At 34.7% G+C, this 25,451-nt stretch overlaps 4 protein-coding genes across 5 annotated transcripts; 2 read left to right on the top strand and 2 right to left on the bottom strand.

Moving 5' to 3' along the window:
* Positions 1-470: 470 nt before the first annotated feature.
* On the top strand, positions 471-3,073 carry LOC7483474 (40S ribosomal protein S3-3). Its single transcript, XM_006376774.3, has 6 exons — positions 471-638; positions 729-876; positions 964-1,135; positions 2,226-2,280; positions 2,387-2,518; positions 2,647-3,073. The coding sequence occupies exons 1-6, from the start codon at positions 609-611 to the stop codon at positions 2,809-2,811; spliced, it is 702 nt and encodes a 233-aa protein (XP_006376836.3). The 5' UTR covers positions 471-608; the 3' UTR covers positions 2,812-3,073.
* A 2,150-nt stretch (positions 3,074-5,223) lies between these two features.
* LOC7483473 (snakin-2) lies at positions 5,224-6,196 on the bottom strand. Its single transcript, XM_002317984.4, has 4 exons — positions 6,035-6,196; positions 5,895-5,942; positions 5,744-5,786; positions 5,224-5,610 (listed from the first exon to the last, which is right to left on the bottom strand). Exons 1-4 carry the CDS (start codon positions 6,086-6,088, stop codon positions 5,426-5,428), a joined length of 330 nt encoding a protein of 109 aa, XP_002318020.1. The 5' UTR covers positions 6,089-6,196; the 3' UTR covers positions 5,224-5,425.
* A 4,452-nt stretch (positions 6,197-10,648) lies between these two features.
* Positions 10,649-18,955, bottom strand: LOC7458017 (alpha-mannosidase I MNS5). 2 transcript variants are annotated; one of them, XM_002317983.4, is made up of 15 exons: positions 18,646-18,955; positions 17,983-18,025; positions 17,827-17,892; positions 17,685-17,746; positions 17,408-17,507; positions 17,032-17,214; positions 14,094-14,142; positions 13,825-14,004; positions 13,467-13,587; positions 13,098-13,179; positions 12,922-13,007; positions 12,687-12,787; positions 11,693-11,834; positions 11,434-11,584; positions 10,649-11,170 (listed from the first exon to the last, which is right to left on the bottom strand). In XM_002317983.4, the coding sequence occupies exons 1-15, from the start codon at positions 18,771-18,773 to the stop codon at positions 10,946-10,948; spliced, it is 1,719 nt and encodes a 572-aa protein (XP_002318019.4). In that variant the 5' UTR covers positions 18,774-18,955; the 3' UTR covers positions 10,649-10,945. The 2 variants fall into 2 exon arrangements, with proteins under 2 accessions (XP_002318019.4, XP_052301757.1); XM_052445797.1 differs by having other exon boundaries at positions 17,408-17,481; positions 18,646-18,685.
* Positions 18,956-23,931: 4,976 nt separating this feature from the next.
* Positions 23,932-25,164, top strand: LOC7483472 (peroxidase 41). The gene has a single exon (XM_002318598.4). It carries the CDS (start codon positions 24,031-24,033, stop codon positions 25,018-25,020), a length of 990 nt encoding a protein of 329 aa, XP_002318634.2. The 5' UTR covers positions 23,932-24,030; the 3' UTR covers positions 25,021-25,164.
* Positions 25,165-25,451: the final 287 nt, after the last annotated feature.

Here is a 25,451-nt window from a genome sequence, read left to right as displayed (position 1 = left end):
CTGCCCCTCCCAATAAGTGCGTTTCTTAAGAATTGAACTTGTGTTCTTACTCTTGCAGGGATATAATACTTTAACCGCTAGATCAACACTTTATTGATAATGGATATATAAGATAGAACTCATGAAAAAATAATTCTAAAAAAACCAAAAATAAAAAATCATAAAATTATTTTTTATATAAAAAAATAAATATTTTCATTGAAAAAACAAAAAATTTCGGTTCCAAAAACTGAAAATGAGGAATCGCATTTGGGTCTTGATTTTATTTTTTTGGAGGTACGGTTAATAAAAATAAAATGACTTTACAAAAACCAAAAAACCGATTACTCAACCGTCAATTAATTACTATTTTATTTTGTTTTTGTTTTTTTTAAACAAGAGAAAAAATGGTTTATAACTTTCAAAAACCAATTTGGGCTTAATTTATGTGAATCTGACTGATCTAAACCTAGGCCCATAGTTTGCCGAGAAACCCCCCCTCTTTTTATTTACAAACAAACCGCATCCGTTTTCACCTTAGGGTTTGGCCTGCGCTTCGCTGCACTTAACTCTCAAAAAGAACAGGACGCGGCGTAGCTTCTTCTTAAACCTTGAATTCCCTCCTAATCATGGCTACTCAAATAAGTAAGAAACGCAAGGTAAAACTCCTACAATATTTGTTTTTGGTTCTCTTAGGAAACAAAAAAGATGAATCTGACAAAAAAAATTTGTTTCTGGGAAATATGTAGTTTGTTGCGGATGGAGTTTTCTATGCGGAACTTAATGAGGTGTTGACAAGAGAACTAGCGGAGGATGGTTACTCTGGTGTTGAAGTTAGGGTTACTCCCATGCGCACTGAGATCATCATCAGGGCTACTCGTACCCAAAATGTTCTTGGTAATTTTTTTTCTTTTTTATTATGGGGGAGAATAACATTATCTACTCGTACTCAACACGGTATTACCTGCTGCTGTTATGTTTCAGGTGAGAAGGGAAGGAGGATCAGAGAGCTGACTTCCGTTGTTCAGAAACGTTTCAAGTTTCCTGAGAATGGTGTTGAGCTCTATGCTGAGAAAGTTAACAACAGGGGTCTCTGTGCCATTGCTCAGGCTGAGTCTCTTCGTTACAAGCTCCTTGGAGGCCTTGCTGTTCGCAGGTGCGTCCAACTCTATTGATTGTTTGCTTATTTGGTGATCTCTGCATGTCTACCTGTTTCTTTTGCATCTGTATGAATTTTGATGTTTCTGTTGAACAAGTCATCTTTACAGCGAGTTGGTTATATAAAAATGTCCATCTCGTGTCTGAGGGTGACAATATTTGTTGATGCCATCAATTTTCTATAATACAAGGAATGCAACTGTTGTTCCTTGCACAGAAATTGTGATGGTAGATACAACCTTTTTATGACTTAGTATTATTCAGAGTGAGCCTTGCAGATTAGGAAAATAATTTCTCGGCATGTATACCTCTATACCTACACTAGTACGGTTTATGACGCATGATTTAGTGCATCGTTATGATGTTTATTTTTTCTGAGTAATATCTCTCATGCCTGCTACTTTTTGTGAATTTTTGGATGTTGTTGATCATTACAGTTGTTAACACTGTACTAATATCATATTTTGTATGGAGAGCTTGGAAGTTTCATGATTGGATGCTTGTTCATTACATAAACAGAATGGACAGTAGTACTCATCACCACCAAATTATATATACCTCTTCGATTGACTTGAGAGCTTTGGGTTTCAAACTATGATGAAACAATGTTCACATAAATTCTTTATAGGGAGTTTGTCTGGCTTTAGAATATTGTCTCTCATTCTTGGTAGTTTATTCGTATTAATTGTATGCGCAGACAATTGCATGAATGACAGCTTCACACACTGCTGTTTGATTTAGAAATTTGTGATTTATGTTTTTTGTGTTGTTTTTTATTGCCTGCTATTCTTCTGCTTTTGTTGATATTTGGTGGTTGCTGCACTTTTTGAATCCCTTATCTCTGTAGTTGGATTTTGAACACAACTTTCCTGTTGGTCCCTTCAGGTACCATGTGTTTGAATTCAGGGTTCTTATATTTTAACGGTTCTGTTTCATATCCAATTAAGAGACAAGAAATTGTTTATTTACCTTCTGCTTCTCGGTCACTTGTGCATTGATCAATTTGAATAGTCAAACTGAGTTGCATGCATATAGTATGTACCCCATTGGAATTTGTCATTGAGGTCAAACTTTTGTTATGTTTACAGGGCTTGTTATGGAGTCTTAAGATTTGTAATGGAGAGTGGGGCAAAAGGATGCGAGGTATGCTTAAAGATTTTGATTTCTTGATTGTTTTTCCTATTGTTTGCAATTGTGGCAGCCAGCATGTGCTAATCATTGAAACCCATTCACCTGTGTCATGTCACAGGTTATTGTGAGTGGAAAGCTCCGGGCACAGCGTGCCAAATCTATGAAATTTAAGGATGGGTACATGATTTCCTCTGGCCAACCTGTTAAAGAGTATATTGATTCAGCTGTTAGGCACGTTCTTCTTAGACAGGTTAGTTGCTTGTATTGTGTCTCCTGCAGAGTACCATGCCATACAAATCCAGTAATTGTTGTATTTGCTCATTGTTTACAACCTTTTGGTCAGTGGCTTATTTTCCTTTAAACCTTCTCTGGTAACAGGGTGTGCTTGGTATCAAGGTGAAGATCATGCTTGACTGGGATCCTAAGGGCAAGGTGGGGCCAATGACACCATTGCCTGATCTGGTCACCATCCATCCTCCCAAGGAAGAAGAAGAGTATGTTCCACCAGTGATGACAACCAATATTGAGATTCCAGTAGCATAAATCCCGAGTTTGGTTGCTCTCCCTAGTATCCATGAGTAGTCGCTCTTTGTTCCTTAAATGTGGGGGAGGAAGGAGGATATTAGATCTACTTGTATGAACGAAGAGTTGTTTTTTGCTGTGTTTCTATTAGCTTCCCAAGTCTGTCTCAAGATGGTAGTAATCCAGGATTAGTCATGGACCTTTTTTCTGCTATACTGCCTTGCTATGATCTGACCAATGCCTTTATCTCAAATTTACTTCAGATGGTTCCTTTTGCTGTTAATGTATTTTGTTTAGGTATTCTTGAAATTCATTTTGAAAGGAAATTCTGCTAGGTAGCAAATCGTGTTCGTGGGTTTCTTTATTTCCTTCTGTTCATCTTCAAGGCATTTTTTCGAGTATATGTTTTAAAAAGTCGAGGGGCACTGGCCCTAGCAGCCGGTGAATATTCTGTAGAGCGTCATTTTGTCATTTATGACCCAATGACACAGCTGAATTATGACTGAAAATGAACCGGAGTGAGGCCAAGCTGCCCACCCACATCATTTCTGAAGAAAAGGAACATAAGAAAGCTGCTACTTCCTCTGATTCCGAATACATCTACCACCTCAACATCATCATTACTGTTCAATGCCTCTTTAACCCATTTGAGTTCCCTTGAAATCAGCTCATTTAGCTTCCCAGAAGCTCCAAATTAAAGAAAACGACATCCAGAAGAATCAATCCACGCTCGGATTTTGAAAGCTCACGACTTGAACGACAACACCGCCAGACTGTTCGAGAAGCGACCCGCAGTCTTGAATTCCAGAGTTGAGGATAACACCAAGCCAAATTCTATCATCTCATTTCAAATGGCTTTGCGAATAAGCTTCTTCCCGAGCTTATCTTACCAAGCCCTGAAATTTTCGAAAGAGCCCTGGATTCTTGCGTTAAACCATCTTTTGACTTTTGACCTTTTGAACTCGTTTCTTCACTGTGTGAAAAAATCGCTGTGACTCTTAAGCGTTCTTACTGGATGATAATAAACGAGGATACTCTGCAAGCATTCTTGACCTCCAACGGCTTCATTCATGTCAACAGAATCAGAGAACCTATATATATATTATCCTCCCCAAGTTTACAGAGACTATGGAGGGAGGTTTTTCTCTTTTGGAGGAAAATGATGTGGGTGGGCTAATTGTTTTTGCAGGGGTAGATTGGAAGGGAATGTCTTCACGTGCAGGTCACGTGACACAGCAAGATTCTATTAGTTTAGAGCATAAAAAAAAATAAAAAATAAAAAATTGTGTCACTTTGAAATTTGAAGTCAAAACACTCAAACCAACCATAGGGTTCGCATAAACTAGTATATTTAGCTTCTTTTTTTTTTTTTTATAAAAAAAACTGCAATAGCCAGACGTATATATGTATATAATTAATATCCAAATATTGAGCATTATATTTTTCTATCGTCCTTGTTGTTCTATAAATTTATGCTGTGGAAGCGCGTGTGCGTCAAAGATTATTAATTAATTAACAGTACAATAAAATAAAGGGAGAAGTACTGTAGCAATAAACAGTTGTTTCCCACTTTCGCTTCAAAAAAAATTATTTTTTTTGTTTTTTAATATTATATTTTTTTAAGTTATTACACTCTAATAATATTACGAGTTACGAGTTTATTAGATTAATTTTATTTTGGTCATGATTCGTGAATATTATTTAAAGGATTAACCTGAGCTAATTTTAATTTTTTTATTTTATTTAATTAAATTTTTTTTTTAATTTTATCATTCAATAGGATATTATGAATTGAATTTTATATTATATTTTAATTTATTTCTTATGAAGATATTTTGATCTGAGATACAAGTTTTAATATTTTAACCCTGGTAAAATCAGATTGTTTTTTTTCATTTTTAAAATATTAGCTCGATCTCATTACCTGAATCATCAGTCCTTCAACATTAAATTTGTTATTATTAGAGACATATTCAGGTGAATTACAAATTTAGCAAATTAATTTTTTTTTTAATTTTATCATTTAATATTATATTTTATTAAAAATTAAACTTCATAATTTATTTTATATTACTTTTTATTAATCTTATAACCTCAAATTAACTCAATTTATTTTTTTAGTTTTTTTTTAATTTTATCTTTTAATTAATAATTAATTAAATTTATAATTTATTTTAATTATAATTTTAAATTTGAGATGTTAATTTGAGTTTAGCATGAAATCCAATATATTAATAATTTAATATTATAAACAAAATATCATCATAGAATTTTTCTCCAAGTTAGAATCAATACCCACACTATAATTATTTTTCCAATAGAAAAAATTAAAATATTATCACCATTTGTTTTTTAATATTTAAGAAAAATTTAACCGATCCCCGCGAGCGAGTCAATAATCTAATGATGTAATGGAAAAGGAGGGAGCAATAATTAGTCGAAACCAACAGACATTGATTTTCACAAACACCTATTTTAACATTTTTATCCCTACCACGCATGAAATCAAACAAGAACAAAAGCTAAAATGCAAGCACTATCCGCAGCATCTCTTGGCTACATTATCATTTGATTAGACAAAAGCTGAAAAGAGAACCCAAGACAGAAAGCTACCCAAAGCTCATGGTTCTTGGTCCTATGGGCACTTGGTCTTGTTCCCATGGGTGGTCATGTCAGTATAGCATGTCCCACACACTTCTCTGTTCCCTGAGGTCCCAGGAGGCACGCACTTGCATCTCACACAGCAGGTGCCACATGCCCTGTTGCACAGATTAGGCCTTGAGTGAAGACTGCATCTCTGCTTGCATAACCCTCCACAATCTGAAGATCAATGGAGAAAGAAATGTTACAGATATAGAAATGGAAAGGGGCAATCAAACATTCCATGTACAGCGGATTGAATCCATCGCAGTATGTATCAAAGCTGGAAAGGAAAAAGCAAAATAAGGCGTACCTATGTCTTGCATGAGCCTCCTGTTTCCACCTCTCACAACAAGCTGCAAAAAAAACCCCACAAGTGCAGAAACAAACAGCATTAACTAGAAACGTTTTGCCAGAAATATTGAAGCAGAAACTAAACATGCGCAGCAAGGGCCGAGCCTTGCCTGGAAAACTTGGGGTATTTCGGTATCTATCTTGAGATCAGACGATACCTGCAAGCAATGTTCAAAGGCAGATCATGCATTCATACTCTTTAACAAAATACATGTGCGGAATAAACCGTGAAAGCAGATCAACCCTGTACCTCAGCAAGGCAGAAAAGCAAAACCATCATAGCAAGAAGCGAACGTACTGCCATGGCTGGCTAGCTGCTACTTTCTTGATATTAAGCAAATTTTAAAGTACACGAAATAAATGCTGGCCTTGACACGCACTTTATAGAGGTCTTGACACTTATTGACTAAACTAGTCATTCATAGAATTTGTAATTACAGTATGACCTAGCTCATGGGGTCATCTCCAGGTGTAGATAGGCCACGTATGACCTAGCTCATGGGGCCATCTCCAGGTAGGCCAAGTCACAGGCATGAAGATGAAAATATCTCTTGCCCTCTGGACTGCAAAGTCATGAGTAGCCTCAAGTCACGACAAACAAAGCATGACTAGGAAATGAAGCCGACCCAGCTAGATGGGGGTGGGTGTGTTGTCTCCTGACTTTAGAGAAGTAACTGGAAGGTCCGTACAACTCATGTGTGATATCATCGAAAATTTGTTTTTGTATTTTAAAAATGTTTTAAAAAAATATAATTTTTTTTAAATTAATATTTTTTATTATTTTTAAATTATATTTATTAATATTAAAAATAATTTTTTAAAAAATAAAAAAATTATTTTAATATATTTTTTAAAAATAACCATTATAACACTCCAAAACACACCCTTGTCCCCTGTCAACTCTGGATTGACGATGATTAGTGATCCAGCTGGACTTGTGATGGATGCCAGCTAGCACTTGAAAATCTAAACAACTATTGACGTTTGCAGGTCTGGTGTGGGGATAGACACTAAAAAAGTCGCTCTTTTTCCTCTTTTTTATTTTATTTTTATTTTTTTTAGCAATACAACTGGGTTACTTCCAGCTCAATTGAACCATTTTTTTTAATATAAAAAATTCTCAGATGCGAAACAGTTTTTTTTTAATATAAAAGAAATTGATGCTAAACTATTTAGATTTCTAAACTATCATTTATGCTAAATTATATTTAACAATAACTCTTTTTTTTTTTAATAAATAAATTGATAGATGGCGAGTTGTTTGTTAAGTGAAAATCTAGATTTTAATCACCATAATGATTACAAGAAAAAAAAGAAAAAGAAAAGTCTTTGGACCCTAAAATATATTTGTCACCACTATGCTTTACACTATAGAGATCCATCTAAACTCAATTGTGATCTAAAATCACCCAAAAATCAGTGTTAAGAATTGTCACTCAACTAGGAAAACTTCTCAAGGTTAAATATATATATTTTTAAGCAAGATAGAGACAAAAAGAAAACACCTTAATAAAACTCATTTTATCAAAAGGAATTCGTTGACACTAAAATCAACTTTTTTCATGATCGGAAACAAGTCGAACAAACTATTTTCTCTCTCTTTGATTAGAATCTAGCATCTTTCTCTTCTCTCTCTTACCAGAGACTAAGAAAAATGAAGTCGTAGATCAAAATTGAATTGTAAAAAATTCTAGGAACTACAAATTTATAAACTTAAAAATTGGAGGAAAGATAATTTTTTATGCCAAGTGTTAAAACAACCACCTAGTTTCTCTGTGTTTTTTCACTTTGATCCCTTGACTTTTAAATTGGTCATTAATTTGGACATGAAAGGATATAATAAAAAAATAGTTTGAGGATGAAAAATAATATTTCTATAGTATTTTACTAAGGCATTTTAGTATAGTATCTAATGACAAGATGTTACCTTGTCGTTGTCATTTTGTGTTCAATATTACCACTCCTCATTGTATAGAATGCTTGTAAAACAACATCAAATGATGAAATTAAAAAAAGTAAAAAAACTGATATGAACTTGTGTTAACTTTTCAAACCAGTTACCTGAGTCACTGAACCATAAACACCCTATCTAGAAAAATCATAAATCCCAAAAAATCAAATTTCAAAGAATAAAATTGAGAAAAAGTCAATGATATAAAAGGATAATTTTTTTTTTAAAAAAATGAGAACCTAATTTGAAATAAAAAGTAAACAAGAGGACAATCTAAAATTTTGAATTAAAGGATGAAATTAAAAAGAAAAATCAAATTCACAAAAGAATCTAAATCAAAAAATCAAAAAAAAAATGACGATTAAATTTTTTTAAAAAATTACAAATCATAATCATAGATCCAAGTATGAAATTGAAAATAAATTCAAATTTGACAAAAAAAAAAATAACAAAAATTAAAAATTAAACAAATGAAGATCAAAGTTGAAATATAATAAAAGGATATCTATGAAATTTTCAATAGTCAACACGGATTTCAATAGAAGAAAAGAGAAAAGAGGGAAAGAAGAAAATGATAATGACAACAAACTATTGCCTAAACCATCACAAATGCTGTCCCAAATGGAAAGAGGCGCCGTGACGTTTCCAATGTCGTTGTGGAAGCTGGTGTTCCATCGTTAGACGATTCCTCACACACCTCTCTAAGAGCATGAAGGTGCTTTATATATTGGCACGTGCAACTAGTTTTTTTTTATTAATAATATTTAATATTTATCAAAATATCATGTTACCCCTAAATCAATTTGATTATAACCAAAAACCATATTGAAAACACGAAAAAGCTTTTGTAAGCTAGTTTAATAACTTTTGCTTTTAAAAGTTATTCAATCATTTTTATTGTGCTAAAAAGATTAAAAAGATGAAAAAGCTCATATACACCAATTTAGTATTATTTATTCTTAAGGGTAAATCAATCATTTTATTATGTTTAAAAAAATACAAAAAGACCATTTTAACCTTTATCAATTTAATAATAACGAATGAACTCTCATGAATAGATTATTCTACATCCAATACCAAGTTTATTAAGGTTTTTTTTTTAGGAAAAAATAATTACAATTCATGATAAATTGTGTCTTGATTTATAGTGAATAATTTTAGTTTTTTTTTTAATTTAATAGTTATGATATTCAAATCCTAAATAAGGATGCAAGCTAACTATGAACGTCCTAGGCATCATAGTTTTGAAACCCGGACCGGTCTGGCGGGCCGACCCGGGACCCGGCCGACTCGGGCCTGGAACCGGTCCGGGTCTAAGTAAAAACCCGTTGGGGAGTTGGCCCGGCGAAACCCGGTCGATCCGGAACCCGGGCAAACCCGGCTGAGACCCGGCCTCTTTTTTTTTTTTTTTAATATACATGGACGTGAAACCACGTTGTTTTGGACTCTCATTTTCTATTTCTACATTTTCTCAGAAACCAAACTGAGGATATCAAAGAGCAGAGGATTTCAAAGTAAATCATTTAATAAAAAATATCTTCGCACCAACAGAAAAAAATTGTAAAGCCCTTAAATTTCAATTCAAAGAAAATAAAAAGAAGAAAAAATCATAATTTTAAACAGGCATGAAAAACATATAAAATCTCTTCTTGAGCATCAAAAACTCTGTTTCGATGATCTCATGAAACATCAAAAGACTAGGATGATCATCATAATATTTTGAGACCCTTTCGATGCTCTTTTCCTTAATATTTTCTCAAGAAACAAACGGAACCCAGATGAAAACACCAATTTACCTTCAAGTCTAGGCTCTTTTCCCATCCACTTGGCACTTGCAAATCGAGGTCCAATTCTTGAGATTCGCTCTCTACAGAATCACCACAACGTTCCTATCATCTGTGTATCCACTCAAAAGCCTTACCAGAGAGCTCACCTCAGATGTCATATTCACAAAAAAAAGAGCTCATTTTCTTCTTCTTCTTCACTACAGCAGCAGCAGGGCACCCCTGCCTGAAAACGTGCTCCAGCGGCTTCTCCATCAAATGTGCCATAATCTCGACCCTTATCCTTTTTTGGGGCTTGGGGTCCTTTGAATTCTTGGGGAGGATTTTGTCGAGGCTTCTATTGGAGCTAGAGAGACAGAGAGAGAGTGGGTGATTTGTGTTAAAATTTAACACCTGTTATTAACAGGCTGTTAATGTATATGAGAGGGGAGTTAGAAAATAAATAGAGGGATAGATATATGCCACAGGAAAAAAGCGTCTCTCTCTGTCTCTGACTCTCTCTGGCTTTATTTTTTTTTTAGGTTGACAACCCGGGTCAACTCATCTGACCCGTGACCCGATCATTAGACTGAGTCGATCACCGGGTCGGGTTTCAAAACTATACTAGGCATTGTATAGATGACCTATTTAAACTCGATGAGAAAGAAATCTAGTTTTAGGTCCAAAACCTGACCTAAGGATATCTTACGGATAAAATAAATAAAAAATGAGAACTTTGAGAGGCTGTCTTTGCCTTGAGAGAATTTGAAGGGATATCTTACGTTTGACCTCTTAAAATATTTTGATAATTTCACCACTGTGCCACAGTTGCAATATTAGAATTGCCGTAAATAGTGCTCAAATATGTGAGGTAAGACTACAAAGAATTGAGAATAAAGAAATGATTGCACAGCAAACATCAGTCTGGAGTTGTCTCAGTATGATACAGCAGAGGTCACAAGGGAAGATAACATCGCAGAAGTGAAAAAAGAAAAGCCTATATAAAGATTCCACCTTAGTTTGAAGAATTGGTGTTAAATGCTTCAATGAAGAGGACCACCTCTCGTGGGTTGCAGAATACTTCATGGCAACTCTGTATTAGCACCATATTTCTTTCTGTAGTTTTGAATAATGACATTGACAGAGTAACTTGCACTGGCAAATTGTCATGTTTATAAGAAAAGAGATTCAGCAGTGATATACTCTCTGGATATTTGCTTCAAGAATGAGATGAAAATACAAAACTGCGTTATGGTGAAGAAATTCTGTAACATGTAATGCTCTCCCCTTTTCTATTTTATCAAACTAATGTTATAATTGCATGCCTGCCAGACTTTCTATCCACCGTTCTTAAGATTATAAGAAATCCTTTTTCTCTTCCCCTCACCCTCGTTTACCTATAAAAAAATTGCTGTGTCGTGAAAGAATATCATGATCCATCAATGTCTCATATGATCAACCATAGCCCACAGTAACCGCCCAGGCTACATGATCTTCGTCTACAATTAGTTGAGTCAACTCCACATTCTTCATCACTGAAACACTTGTGGTCATTTCGTGCATCAGGGATGTGGCAAGCACTCTCAACCAGTTGTTCACCATGTCTTGAATTCAAACTCAATGCAGGACAGACTTGCAGAGACATTGCACTTGCTCGTTTTGGCTTTTCTTTCTGCACAAGTAAAAACACTTCATTACCTAGCTGGTCTTCGCATTTAATTTGGAACGAAATGAATATAATCTGTACAACTCCAAATTGAAATTTAGAAAAAAGGGTTGGACCAAATTGTATGACAGCAATTCACAAGCTTCTGAAAAAGTCGAAAGTAAACTGTTCTTATCTGGCATGGAAAGTTTCTGGATTCGCAGGAGGTTTTTCTTTTAGATATTATTTTTTAATAAGCACTAGAGATGGAGAGAACTGTAAGGAAAGACCTTGACATAAGTCCAGTTTGATGGGATATATATCTCTGGCAGTCTCTCGTGCCAAGCACTTAGCACAGGCAAAGGGTGACCCTCGGTAGTGAATATATAATTCCGATCAACCAAAAATGAATCATCAAAGAGAAGATACAAATACTTGCACCTGCAAAAAAGAATATATTACATGAGAAATTTTATTTCTCATATACCAATGATATAGCTGAAAAGAAGTTTCTTTAAACTTGAGTTGTCAGGGCAACAAACCACTTACGTTTCAGCAAGAAAGAAACTATGCTGATGATCTTCTGTTTGCATAGTTGTGACATCCCTAATGCTTGCAAATCCTCCTTCGACTTTGGTGTATAAATTAAGAGAATCAACAATTGCTTCACCCACTTCTATGTACCACGGATCTGGGAATTTTCATAAGCAATAATATACATACAAGTTTAGAAGAGGTGACAAATCGAGCTTTTCTTGCACTTCAGCCAACTAAAAGACTGTATAGCAAAATTGAAGAGCTGTGCAATCAGTAATGCATTTATGCATAAATGTATGTCAGTAAGAAAAAATGCCTGTCCTCCCTCAGTTGTGCCCTTTTTGCCAATTAAATTGAGAATAGTAGAATCAACAATGTTCAAAATACTTCAGATGTTAAGTTGTTTGTTAATAGAGAAGTCACTCAGCCTCATGCCATTATTCTGTATGAAGAGCAGTATCAATATTCTAACCTTTTGTCTGGCCTCGATGTTCATGCAGAAAAACAGGGTAAAGGGAAACAATCCATGCACACCTCAACCTATATTCTTAGCTCGTTACCTCTGTCTCTCTTTCTCTAATGGCAAGTTTACTCTTGTGATGTATTCAAACCCTACCCACCCCTTTCCCACAAGATCCAATGCTCAGAGGCAATATATATATAAAAAACATATGTAAACAAATACAGAAAAAATCAGTAAAGAATATCAACATGAGAACACGACTTGGGAATCAGAAGCCATATGAAGCCATGCATTGCATATATGATTTACAAACGAAGTCCATGAGTCAAGAACCTGATGGCCTTGCAAATTTTCTACGTTTGAAAGGTCTAGTAAATGGCAACTTTCCCCTTATGTTACTGGCAGTTGCAAATGGTATATGGATGCACACATTCACCTGACCCAAGCATTTTAAAGAAATAATTCTGAAAGAAATAAAGTGAAAATCTAAAACTTCCAGGGAAAAGCTAAAACTAAAGAACTGCAAAATAAAACAATCAAGACCTTCAGTAGCTTGATATAAGTAGAATGTTGATTCTGCTAATTCAGGGCGCAGTGGATAGTACTTCTCTGTAGGGTGCAACATTTGATGGTCCAGCAAATACCTAAGCATTCATTACCCATGTTAATTTCTTTTCTATCAATAAAAGTTCACTGAAAGTGTGATATAATGACAAGCTGATAGTTCTCTTCCAAGAACAGGATCAAAGAAGATTATAGAAAAACAAATGCATGATACCTTTCTGGTAGCACCCCAAACTTCTTCCATACATGTACAAATTCACGGTGTGATGAGTTAGCAGCTTCAATATCCCCAACAAGAACCTAATAATGACATCATAGAAACTAAAATCAGATGATCCTTTTGAGAAATCAATAATATCATCTGGGACATACAAGATTTCAGTTACTTGCCTGTAGGCCAGGCCAGAATGCTTGAAGGCTTGTCAGTTGCCAATACGTTGCTTTTCCAGTCCTCATATCAGCTTCATGGTACCTAAATTAAAGAAAGATGCTTTACATCAACAGTGTATTTTGTAGTCCTCAGTAAACAAATTCGATCAACTTTTGCTTGATTCACTACATGAGATTCCAAATAGGTATGGGGTCTAGCAAGCCCCGAAATTCCATCTACACCTAAACAATAAAGCCCCCATCCCCAACCTACCCCAACTCCAACCAACAATGAGGAAAACAACAAAGAAACAAGAAGGGGAAAAAAGGAGTCACAAAAGAACCCAAACACAAGTTCAATACTATATAAAGTTCCTCTCAGTTTAGTACCATGGACCATGTCTGAAATATTTCTGCACCGCAAGATAAGCAGAATGAAACATTCTCCAGAAGTCCTCCTTTCCAAAAAGAATGTGAGCCTTGAATAGATACTCATAGAATGAATCAACCCCTACATGCAACCACACAAAAACAAGGGTCGCTAACATCAAGGTTAGTTAATGAACATGAAGTGAAATGTAATTTAAGCATGCAATTCCATCGGGAGCTATAGCACAGTTCAAGTCCATTAAAGAATCTATCAGTACTAATTAATGAAATGAATTAAATCTTCATTATTGGAACCTTGTAAACTTCATGATGCAAAATCTAGCACCTAAAGGATATCAAAGCACCGTCAATTGCATACCAGCACCGATCCCTGATGAATGCTCAATCCATTCCCCAGTTTCCACATCGAGTGTTGTTCCTAGCAAATTTAAAGAACTACGCATACTCCACAACTTTCGAAGAGCCCGCAAGGATGCAGACTCATATTTAGGGTCACCAGTTAATCGTGATAAGGCTCCCATTTCAAGAATCAGAGAACCTATGTTCAGACATGGAAAGTTAACCAATTTCAGGATAGCACATTCTGTGATGACATCAACTTAAAACTGTAATGGAACAGACTCTCACCACATCCTGAGGTGCTTGTTTCAGTAGTCTCATTCTTCATGACTCCATACTGCCCACAGAATTTCGCATTGCTGCAGTGTCATATATCCTTCTTACAAACAAAACCAGCAGAACATATTCATACTTATGAAAAGCTAAAATAAATGTTCACTGAAAAGGAGAGACAGGTATTGATTGAGAATGAAGGAAAACAATGAAAATTAATATTTATTAATTTAGAAATTTTAATATTGTACGACTATTCAAGATTTTATTATTTAGAAATATTAGCATTTATTATTTAGTTAAATTAGGATTTTAATTTCCTTATTGAATTAAAACTTATTATGTTTTCCTATTTTTTGGTTTGTTGCATATAAATAAGCATCTAGACTTTAGTTATTTTGATCATTGAATTATTGAATAAAATAAACTGAGTTTTCTTCAAGATTGGGTTTGTCTCTCTTGTATTACTTTCTCCATGATCGAGTGCGTATCTCTTGATTTGTCTTTATTTGGTCCCTTCAAGATTGAGTATATCTTTCTTGTTAATGATTTTGTTCTTCTATCCTACATCAATTCTCGTATTTTGGTGTTTTTTTTTCTCTTTTGTCCAACATCAATTTGGATTCACCATGGAATTCATCTATGGTTCTTGTTCTCTCAAAAAAAAAAAAAAAAATTAGAAAAAGGGGTATAATTGAGGTACTACGGGTTGGTGGCAAAAAGGGGTCACATTTTGGATCACAAAGCTACATGAGTACCATATTTGTTCTAAGCATTTAGCAGCCACTTTTTCAAGCCAACAATTCCATCTTGCCTTTGACTACTGTATATTGGTGGGAGTCATCAGACTGGTTAAATTCAATTACAATAGAGTGGATTTCCTATAGGTTCATTTTTGGGCTTGTGAAATCAATTTGCGGGATTCTTTTCTCAGCTTGTGACATAATCAATGTGGATTTCTTTACCTTTGGATTATGGTAAGCGATTCCTACACGCTACTTCATTGATATGAATTATAGTGGTTAAAAGAAAAAATATCATGGCTTCGGGGGAAAAGGAATGTATACTACTCTTGCTCATGGACAATCTTTTGAATATCATGTGAATATAATTATGATAGGAGAAGTATGGTTCTCAAGGAATGGAGATGTGAGCCAAGTTTAGTCTTATTGGTTAGATTCTTGTACATTCTTTATCCTATCAATGTGGATGTCATACATGAAATATTATCTTAAAATAGTTAGTTGGAGAATATACTTATGTTTGAGGAGTTAGCTTTTGCTCGTTCTGCCTTTATTTAGATTTGATGTCACTTGTGTTTGTGACAATTGTTGTAAGATGGATATTTGATTCATAAACATGGGTAAGTTATGAATGTATTATGAGAATGTGAGTCTTATTGATATCATCTATCCTCCAAAACAGAAAGTCAGATTTGCAGTTTATCAAGCTCCATTGGTTAGTAATGTTGAGGTCTCCAAAATCACTAATGCTATTACTTCTTTGAAAACCCAAATCCAAACTCTGCAAGCCAACCACACTCAACTCAATACTACATCTGATCAGTTCAAAATAAAAGGGCATTTTATAAACAAGTAGCCATTGTAGAACAAGTTGATGGCAATGAAGAAGATATTGGAGAAAACTTGTTAGAAGAGAATGTGATTGTTCTGACATAAGAAGAGCACGATTCTGTGGATGACGAAGTTAAAGCAACGGGTCTTATACAAAAAGATAGTGAAGTGTTACAAATTGAAGATTCTATTTTTGAAGAGTTCAAAGAAGTGGTTGATCACATTGACTTTTTTTCCTTCCAAATTCAGTATTGTAGTTGAGAAGGTACTTGAATAGTCTGTCTTATTGCCAATATTGTTATCATAATTGGAGAAGACTAAAAGGTATGAAGTACAAAAAACATTTCTTTAGGCTATGGAGTGCAAGTTCACAGAGTTTTTGCTACTTCATCACTTTCGAACTTGAGGTTGAGTTTTTTCCAACCAAGTGAGAATGATGGAGAATGAAGGGCAAGTATGGCTATTCTAGATTTTATTATTTACGAACATTATTATCTATTATTTAGTAGTTAAATTAAGATTTTAGTTTCCTTATTAAATTAAAACTTACTAGGTTTTCCTATTTTATATGGTCTTTGGTGCGTATAAATAAGCACCTAGACATCAGTTATTTTGTTCGTTGAATTATTGAATAAAATAAACTGAGTTTTCATCAAGATTGAGTTTGTCTCTCTTGTATTGCTTTCTCTGAGATCGAGGGTGTCTCTCCTGGTTTTTTTTGTCAAGATTGAGTGTGTCTTTCATGATTTGATCCCTTCAAGAACAAGTGTGTCTCCCTTGTTGGTGATTTTGTTCTTCTATCCTACATCATTTCTATTATTTGGGTTTTTTTTGCTCTCTTGTCCTACTTAAGGAGGTATGTCTAGATCTGCCTGAAAAGCGCTAAATATATATATATGGAAAAGAATTCAGTGTGCACAAAAAATTCTATGGAATCTAAACCATCTAATTCTTTGGTTACGACGTAACCATCTGCCTTCTTGGAGTCTTAGTTATTAACTAAATGAACCAAGGAGCTATTTTGCCATTGCTCCTAGGAAGTAACCCATTTGCTGCATAAGATAATAATATATGCATAGATTTACCCCAAAAGGACATCATTTTAGGTGAATGTAGAAACCAATACAAAATATGATATCTTTTAACAATGCATTGTGCACACATTGCTTGTAAGCAAAATACACTTATGTCGTATGCATATAGCTTAATGCAATGTTTCATATTGTGTGTTGGTAGGGGGGAGTTTAAGGGGTATAAGAACTTATATCAATACTGTGTGCACTAACATTCCTTGTTAAGAGAATTTGGATTTCAGCTCAAGTTTTTTATTGTTAGAAATTGGAATACACCTTTGAAATTAAGCATCTTTCAGACTGTACCTTTAAGTTAATCCAGGCATATGGCAATCCAGTGGGCGTATCAAATGCAGGTAGGAAGCGTTGTCCTAGATCTTCAGCCAGATCAAGTAGCTGATTCTTGTAAGATCCTTGAACCAGCCTGTTCTTAGAATCAGTTGCAAGAATATGAGCAGAAACAAGTCCTCCAAGAACTCTTATGTTGCCCTACACAATAGAACAGGTGTGAAAGAACCCCATTAAGAAATTCAAAAGTGTAAGTATATTCAAGATATTCTCTGAACCACTTCTCCCAGAATCCAAAAATTGTAACAAGTCGAGCCAAGTAAAAAGATTAAATTGCACGAAACTTTCAGGTAACTAAATGCAGGTATTTCCAAGTTGATCAAAAAGTTAGTACCTCAAAAAGGTTTACTCTTGCATCAACATCAAATGAAAGATTTTCAGAAAGCCAGAGAACTGCCCTTTCAAACTCTGTGTAGTTACCCAAAATAACAAGACTGTAAGAGAAAGAGATCAAGAAAAAACTTATATCAGAGTAATCATTCAACGATACTAGTAACTATTTGACATCAAGAATGAACAAAAGGCTGAATAACTTGCATTAGTACAAACGTAAAACACAGATTATAGACTTAAATGTCAAAATCTACTAATTGGGTATTCAAGTAGCATACCTAGACAATGATTCAATGAGTGTAAGGGCAGTTCCATTATAGTTTTGTGGTAAGTGCTCAAGCTGAAAATAAGATTAAAGACTGTCAATTCTATTAGCAATTAACTATTATTTACACTTCCCATTAATGCATCATCAATCACCTTCAAATTTCCAAGCTCACTAAGTGAGTCAGTGAAACTTCTGGTAAGAGGCTTGAGCTCATCATGCTGCAATTTGATCAAAGAACAAATTCAAGATTGCCAAAAGAAACAGATATACTAATCCAAAAATATGGATAAAGAAAATGGACAACTGACCGGAAATGCATGTGTCATGTAGTTCTCATATGCATGGTAGAACCTGCAACAAAGGTCAAAAAAGCGAATCTACTGAGAAACATTTTGACTCGGCAAACCAGTCAACAAAAATAATTCAACTTTCTGTTGATAAAGCTCTTTTCTTCTGCCTTATATCTTGTTCACATTTTCATCAACAAGCTCAAATAATGAACAAATTGAATTGGAATTATGTCACACAGCTTCTAAATAAATGGTCAAGTGCTAAAAAAATTGAGCTTTTGGCATGCAATCAATCAAAAGACAGAACCTTCGGATTTCAGTTGATCATATCTCTTTACAGTTATTTTTTCAGGTTGGTCAAACCATGCTAAATAGTGTTATTTATTTATTTGTTTATTCTTGTAAGAATTTGATAATGTCAAGCTCCAAAATAAGGAAAATCAATTGAGTTTCTGTAATCTTTTATTACACTATCTGAACCACCTAAGAAATCATGACTACAACTCAAAAACCAATAAGTTGAAAAGAGCAAGCAATATTTGTCCAAACTCCACACAAAAAGAAATTAAAAAAGAAACTTTCAAACACATGCATTCCAAGGAACCAAAGACTTAAGCATCCATCAGAACAAAACGAAAAAAGAAATTAAAATGAGTGACATTGAGCATGAATTTTGCCTACATCTTTCGGACTTTCTCTCGCATTTGTTTCTTCTTAGCTGAATCAAAGTGTGACAGTGAAGGGTCAAATAAACTAGGAAACATGACAAGAAGCAACACAACCCACTTCAGAAACCTGCAAATCGACATGGTTCCTTTCCAGTTTCAACGAAACAGACTAGTATTCCTTTGGTTTTTGCTAGAGACAGGAAGAAAACGCTGGCGTTTCACAAAAAAGGAAAAGATGGATTCTTTTAGGAGAAGACTGCAATTCCAGCACTATAGCTCATCCGTAGAAGTTCTTAAGAACAGCCAATCAGATTTTTGGTCAAATAGTCTCTATTTTTAATATTTTCTTAGTCCCTATACTTTTGATTTGTTGTTTTAAACGTCCCTTATACATCATCCCGTTAGAGTTGATGAAAAACTATGTTAAATATTGGCCTTAAGCCCATAAAAATTATGACACGTATCTAATTTAATAAAATGTTCAATAAAATTTTTTGGAAATCCAATAAAAGTGAAAATTAATTAATAAATATGGTAGAGGTTATTTTTTAAAGTATTTTTTATTTAGAAATATATTAAAATATATATTTTTTAATTTTTAAAAATTTATAACATTAGTTGATAAAAAAAATTAATTTACAAAAAATCAAAATTTTTCCGAAACTAAAAAAGAAAAATTGACCACAAAAAAAGAAAAAAAAAAAATGGCTATTAAAAATCATATTCCTAAAACTTAGTCGTTGATCCTCCTATCCTTCTTTCTATAAGCTTCTCTAAAAAAACATTGTTAATGGTTTTTTTTTTATGCGAAAAGAAAAATCCAATAGTGTAATAAAGGCAGTGCTTAAGATCCGAAGAGAACAAATGAATTGTATAAGGCTCCTATACTCCTTCTTAAGGCTTTCCCAGATAGTCCAATCATGCAATAAGTTATTTTATTAGATTTATGATGTATGATCTTTTTTATGCTTTGATGTTGTTTGTGCCAGCCCAAACGGTTTGGTCCACATTTAGGTTTGTCATTTGTTTTTTTTGACACACACACCTCAATGTATTTTTTTGTATCGAGGGGTTAGAACATGATGGCACTCACTGTCCACGCTCATAATATTTTTCACGATTAACTAATATATTTCCTGATAGATTCTTTGCAAGTACAAACATTTATGTAAGCACCATATTTTTTAGTCAATGATTAATGTGCAAAAACGAACAATTTTCTATACAACTTAGGTGCCTCTCTCGTCAATGTGTCACAGACATTTACCAACCATCCCATCAATGACAATGTTAGACACTATAACCAATGGTGCACACTAATATTTCACCAATCAAATAACACTCTCCATGTTCAAGATAAATCGACGTGATGGCTTAATATATATTTTTTACAACTATTAACTTTACATATTTCTTTCTCTCATACGTTTATTGACTTAAGTATCAGAGTGTCCATTGTCCCATGAAGGGCTTGTTTTTCAAGCAAACCTCCACCACTTTTAAGCCTAATAATCAGGCCCACCTATGTTTCAAGTCCAGACCCAGCTTTGCAGATCGTGGATGGCCAATTTTTGTGTGAAGTCTTTCCTGACTTTATTAGTGGTGTCATTTATGGAAAATTGAACAAAAAAACTAGTTCATTCCCTTTCATTATTCATAAAAATACCTTATATGGCCGATGATACTCTCAAGATAGGGGAGAGTAAATGATCTCCCCACAACAGGGACTCTAGATCTCACAGATCTTTAACAATTATCCTATCAAGTGAAAATGCTCGACATATGTTCTAGCCATTCAAGAACACAAGAAGATCTTTGTCCTTTTTCGTTTCATCAATAAGAGATTCAACAAATCATGAGCATAGAGGTAACTCTAGTTTCACAAAGGAATAAGACAAAACAATGTTGTGCAAAGTAGGCACAATGCTCTAACTTTTCAGATGAGCAAACATTATCTAACACACCCTAGCCATATACATGATTATCACCACCAATCTTCTTTTGAGTCTTACTCTCATGCCTCTCGTCACAAGAAACCAAGGCATGAAAATGCACCAGCTCCTACACATTATTCACATTAAGTGAAAGAATCTCTACTTTGTCACCATGTGTTACACACTCACTTTCTAAGGATTATGTCTCTACAAGAACAATCTTAATAACTATGATAACCTTATAGGTCCTAGAAAGCACATACAAAACATCTCTGAAGCTAGTAATGACAAAGAGTGATGCCATGTGTAAATTAAATTTTCCATATGACCTTTCGCTGACCTGCTAGGATGTAGTATCACAACCTTAAACCTAGCTCCATCCTAGGTCTTCCAGATCTCTACGTGAAGCTCATCTCTTGTTTTCAAACCAATATCTAACTAAAAAAATGCACAATTAAGATCTTTTCCATTACACAATGAGAGGGTGAAAGCACCAGAGGATATCTCTACAGATTCAACAAGAAAATGTTAAACATGGAGAATTTGCTTGAACTCATCACCACTAAAACCCTAATCAATGGAGTCCCCCACTTCTTGTTATAGGAACACATATTTTCTACATAATAGAACTTTTGTCAAACTGAAGCAAGTAATAGAGAATCATATTCGAGTAGAGGAAGCCAATGTGACTACGCAAGACCACTATCATCTCTAGAAGGAAGAGTTTCTGCAATGCCATTAGTCTCCCCTAAAAGCATTCATAAAGAGTACCAAGGGGCATATTCGTGATTGCCTAACATTCCCCAAGCTTATAACAACACCTTTGACCACTACACAAACTGAAGTACTAGTTGCTATTAGAGGAAAATAATTTGTGTAATACCCTTCTCCCTTGAAAAGTAATGCGAACACAAAGAACCCTAATCAGTTCTATCTTTTTCATCGTTTTCATGGGCACGACACTGAGGAATGTAAATCCTTGAAAAAGAAGATAGAAAATTTGATCACCAAAAGTTATTTTCACCAGTTCGTGAAATGAAAAACAAAATTTGAGCATGAAAAAAGGAAAGTTTGAACATTTGACGAGCTATTAGAGATCAGATAATCCCCGAAAAAAGGAAAGCTTGTCTCTATGTCCTTTAAACTTGTTGTCTTCAAAAGGATCAAAGGTCTTTCCCTTGTGATTGCTCATATCTATGCATCCTAAAACACATACACAAATCATAGCATTCACTCTTATGCCTTTTTTGTTTTGTTTTCTAGATTGCTTCTCTTCATAAAATTAAAACTCTTCCTAATCTTGCAGAAACATTTGCAAAAATTTCACCAAACATTAATAAAAAGCCACACGCAGGCACAATAACATTTTCATGCAATGCATGTTCACGACATGTAAACCATTATGCTGTAAGTATTTTCTTCTCCCACCTCAATTAGTCAAGTCTTTCAAACACATTTGTTTAAAAGACTTAGGGGGCAAATGATGGTGCAGGTTTTAAGCAATATATATGTTGGCACTTTTGGGCCAAACCCAAACAATGTGGTCTACGTTCAAGGTCTGTCCTTTTTCTCTCTCATTGATACACACCTCAATGTGTTTTTGAGTATCAAGGGGTCAGAATGTGGAGCCACACACATTATATTTTTCATGATTAACTAACATATTTCCTCATAAACTCTTTGCAAGTATAAACTCTTATGCAAGCACCATATTTTTTAGCCAATGATCGACATGCAAACACGAACCACTTTTTAAACAACACAAGTGCCTCTTTCTCAACCAATGAATATTTCTCGCTAACATGTCAATGATGTTCGGTAACCATTTCATCAATGACAATGTCAAACACTATGATCGATCGTGCACACCAACATTTCCACCAATCAATCAACACTCTCCATGTTCAAGTTAAATTGACGTGATCAAGGTCTATAAATATCTTGAGTTACTATGTAAACTAACAAGTTCTCAAACTTAACATTTTTCTACAACTATGTACTCTACATATTTTTTTCTCTCATATATTTTCTGACTTAAGTATTAAAGAATTCGTTGTTTTACGAGGGGCTTGTTTTTCTGGTGAACCTCTACACCATTCAAGCCAAACAATCAAGCCCACATATGTTTCAAGTCTATATCCAGTTTCACAAACCATGGAATCCTAATTTCTATGTGAAGTTTTTACTGACTTTGTCATTTGCATGATATGATCTTTTATGATATAGAATCATGGCAACAGGTAAAGGTTCTTTTGGTTTATCAATGTTTGATTCTTTTTAACCGTTGCTAATCAAGTATTCAAAATCCCCACCTCCTTATTTTGTTATTAAAAAATAAATCTATAATCTGTATAAGTCAACCTCTTTTAAGATTGAAGCAAGAATTTGGAGTGGGAGATTAGTTTGAGTTGAGCCTTCCTATAACTATGATAGGCAAAAGGTGAGGTAATAAGAGAACATATCTTACTTGCTTGTTAATAAGCAAACTGGTAAGCAAGGAATGTCCTTTATGAATTTTCAGCGTGGAAACATAATGCAATGAACAACAATCTCCATATCCATTTTATTTTGTGTTTAGAGCAACCCATGCTTTAAAAATTGGAAATAAAATTGGAAATTTGTGGTATTTTAGAATGAGCCATAGTAGTAGAATAGCAATGAAAAGATAAATGAGCTAGCAATCTAATAAAATAGTGGGTACATTATTTATTCAAAATATATTAAATATAATTAAATAAAGCCTAAATAATTATTTTTTAAGCCATTGAATGGATAATACTTGATTAATAAAGTTAGAGTTGGATTAAAAATATTAAATTTTCCATACATAGTACTTGAGCTAAGAAAATAAATAACCATATTTATGACTATATATGAACAAAACATGAATAATACACGCAAATATGGCCTAGCTAGCAGTTGTGTATCTAGCTTTCTGCACATAATTAATCCAAAAATAGAGGAAGTTAGAACTTGTAAGAGAAACAATAATATATATATATATATTCATGAGCAGGAGTTTGAACTTTGAAGAAATTAAGAAGACGAATGAAAAAGGGCAACTGGAATTTGCAAAAACACGTATGGTTTCTTGCTGGCATAGCGCCTTTCACTCTCGAGAGGCAAAAGACGTATCCCATGAAAGGTTTAGAACCATTAAGACATGCAAGGCCCTAAAAATATACAGTAATGCAAAAATAGTAAACTATAATTAAGCTACTGATCAATAACAAGGTGGGGAAGACAAACAAATGAAAAAAATAGCAGAAATTAACCTAACTAAATTCTCCTTTATCCGACAAAAATGTATCGGTTTCCCTAAATCACCTCCCATCCACCCAAAGCTTTTCTTCCTCTTCCTTATCATCATTTCTTATTGCTGAAAAATCAAATCCTTTGCCAGCTGAGAGGAAATTTTGAGAAAGAAAGGAATCCTCCTTAATTCCTCTTTCTCTCCACCAAGCATGGCTTTCCCTCTGCGTATTCTTCTGCTTCTCTTCCTCTCCATTCCTTTCTCAGAGTCGAAGTCCAATCTCTCCTTTGATTACTACAAGAGATCATGCCCTAACTTCGAAAAGATTGTTCGTGAAACCATCACCACCAAACAAATGAGCAACCCTGCAACCGCGGCCGGCACTCTACGTCTCTTCTTCCATGACTGCATGGTTGAGGGATGTGATGCCTCGGTTTTCATAGCATCAAACTCATTCAACACCGCCGAGCGCGATGCAGACGTTAACCTCTCCCTGTCAGGGGATGGCTACGAGGTGGTGATTAAGGCAAAGACTACACTTGAGCTAACTTGCCCTAAAGTCGTCTCCTGCGCGGACATCCTTGCAGTGGCCACACGTGATCTTGTCACCATGGTTGGAGGACCTTATTACAAAATCCGACTAGGAAGGAAGGATGGTTTGGTCTCTAAGGCCTCCAGGGTAGAGGGAAATCTCCCCAGGAGCAACATGAGTATGACCCATGTGATCAATTTGTTTGCCTCCAAAGGATTCAATGTTCAAGAAATGGTTGCATTAACAGGTGGTCACACCATTGGATTCTCTCATTGCATTGAATTCTCCGATAGGCTATTTAGTTACAGCAAGAAACAAGCAACTGATCCTGAACTCAACTCCAAGTTTGCAGCCGGATTGAGAAATATCTGTGCTAATCACACCACAGATAAAACCATGTCGGCCTTCAATGATGTGTTTACGCCAGGCAAGTTTGATAATATGTATTTCAAGAACTTGCCTAGGGGGCTGGGGCTTTTGGCATATGATCATGCCCTTGTTAAGGACCCAAGAACTAAGCCTTTTGTGGAGCTTTATGCAACAAACCAGACAGTTTTCTTCCAGGATTTCTCTCGTGCAATGCAGAAGCTTAGCATTCATGGGATCAAGACTGCAATAAACGGAGAAGTGAGGAATAGGTGCGATCAGTTCAATTCAATCCAGACTTAGTTTCCTTGTTGTCGAATGAGATCGTATTCATTAGTTATAATTTTCTGGCATGATAACTCATTGAACTATTGTTGTTACACATGATCATGAGGATGCATTGCTTCATCTTTTACGAATATGGATTAAATATCATTGAAATTCTAACATGAGAAAGGACAAAATATTATATTAGAATGAGGAATTACATCAGAAAAATATATTTAGTCAATCCATTTATCATCTAAACCAACATTACTCTTCTGAACGTTAAAAGAAAGGTCCTAATTGAAGCTCATCAGTGAGAGATGGCTGGAGCCCCTGATCAGGCCTGAATGGACACACTTCTCCAGTTCCATCTCTTGGAGAGATATTGACGCTGAAGAAATTAATCAAAGATTCACTGAAATCATAATACTACTCTGAAAAGATGCTTCTGTGGAGAACTGTGAAAC

Source organism: Populus trichocarpa, chromosome 12 (genome assembly GCF_000002775.5).
Source record: "Populus trichocarpa isolate Nisqually-1 chromosome 12, P.trichocarpa_v4.1, whole genome shotgun sequence".
In the NCBI taxonomy this organism is placed as follows: domain Eukaryota; kingdom Viridiplantae; phylum Streptophyta; class Magnoliopsida; order Malpighiales; family Salicaceae; genus Populus; species Populus trichocarpa.
Note: the sequence above shows the minus strand (reverse complement) of the source record. Positions and strands in the feature narration are given on the sequence as shown.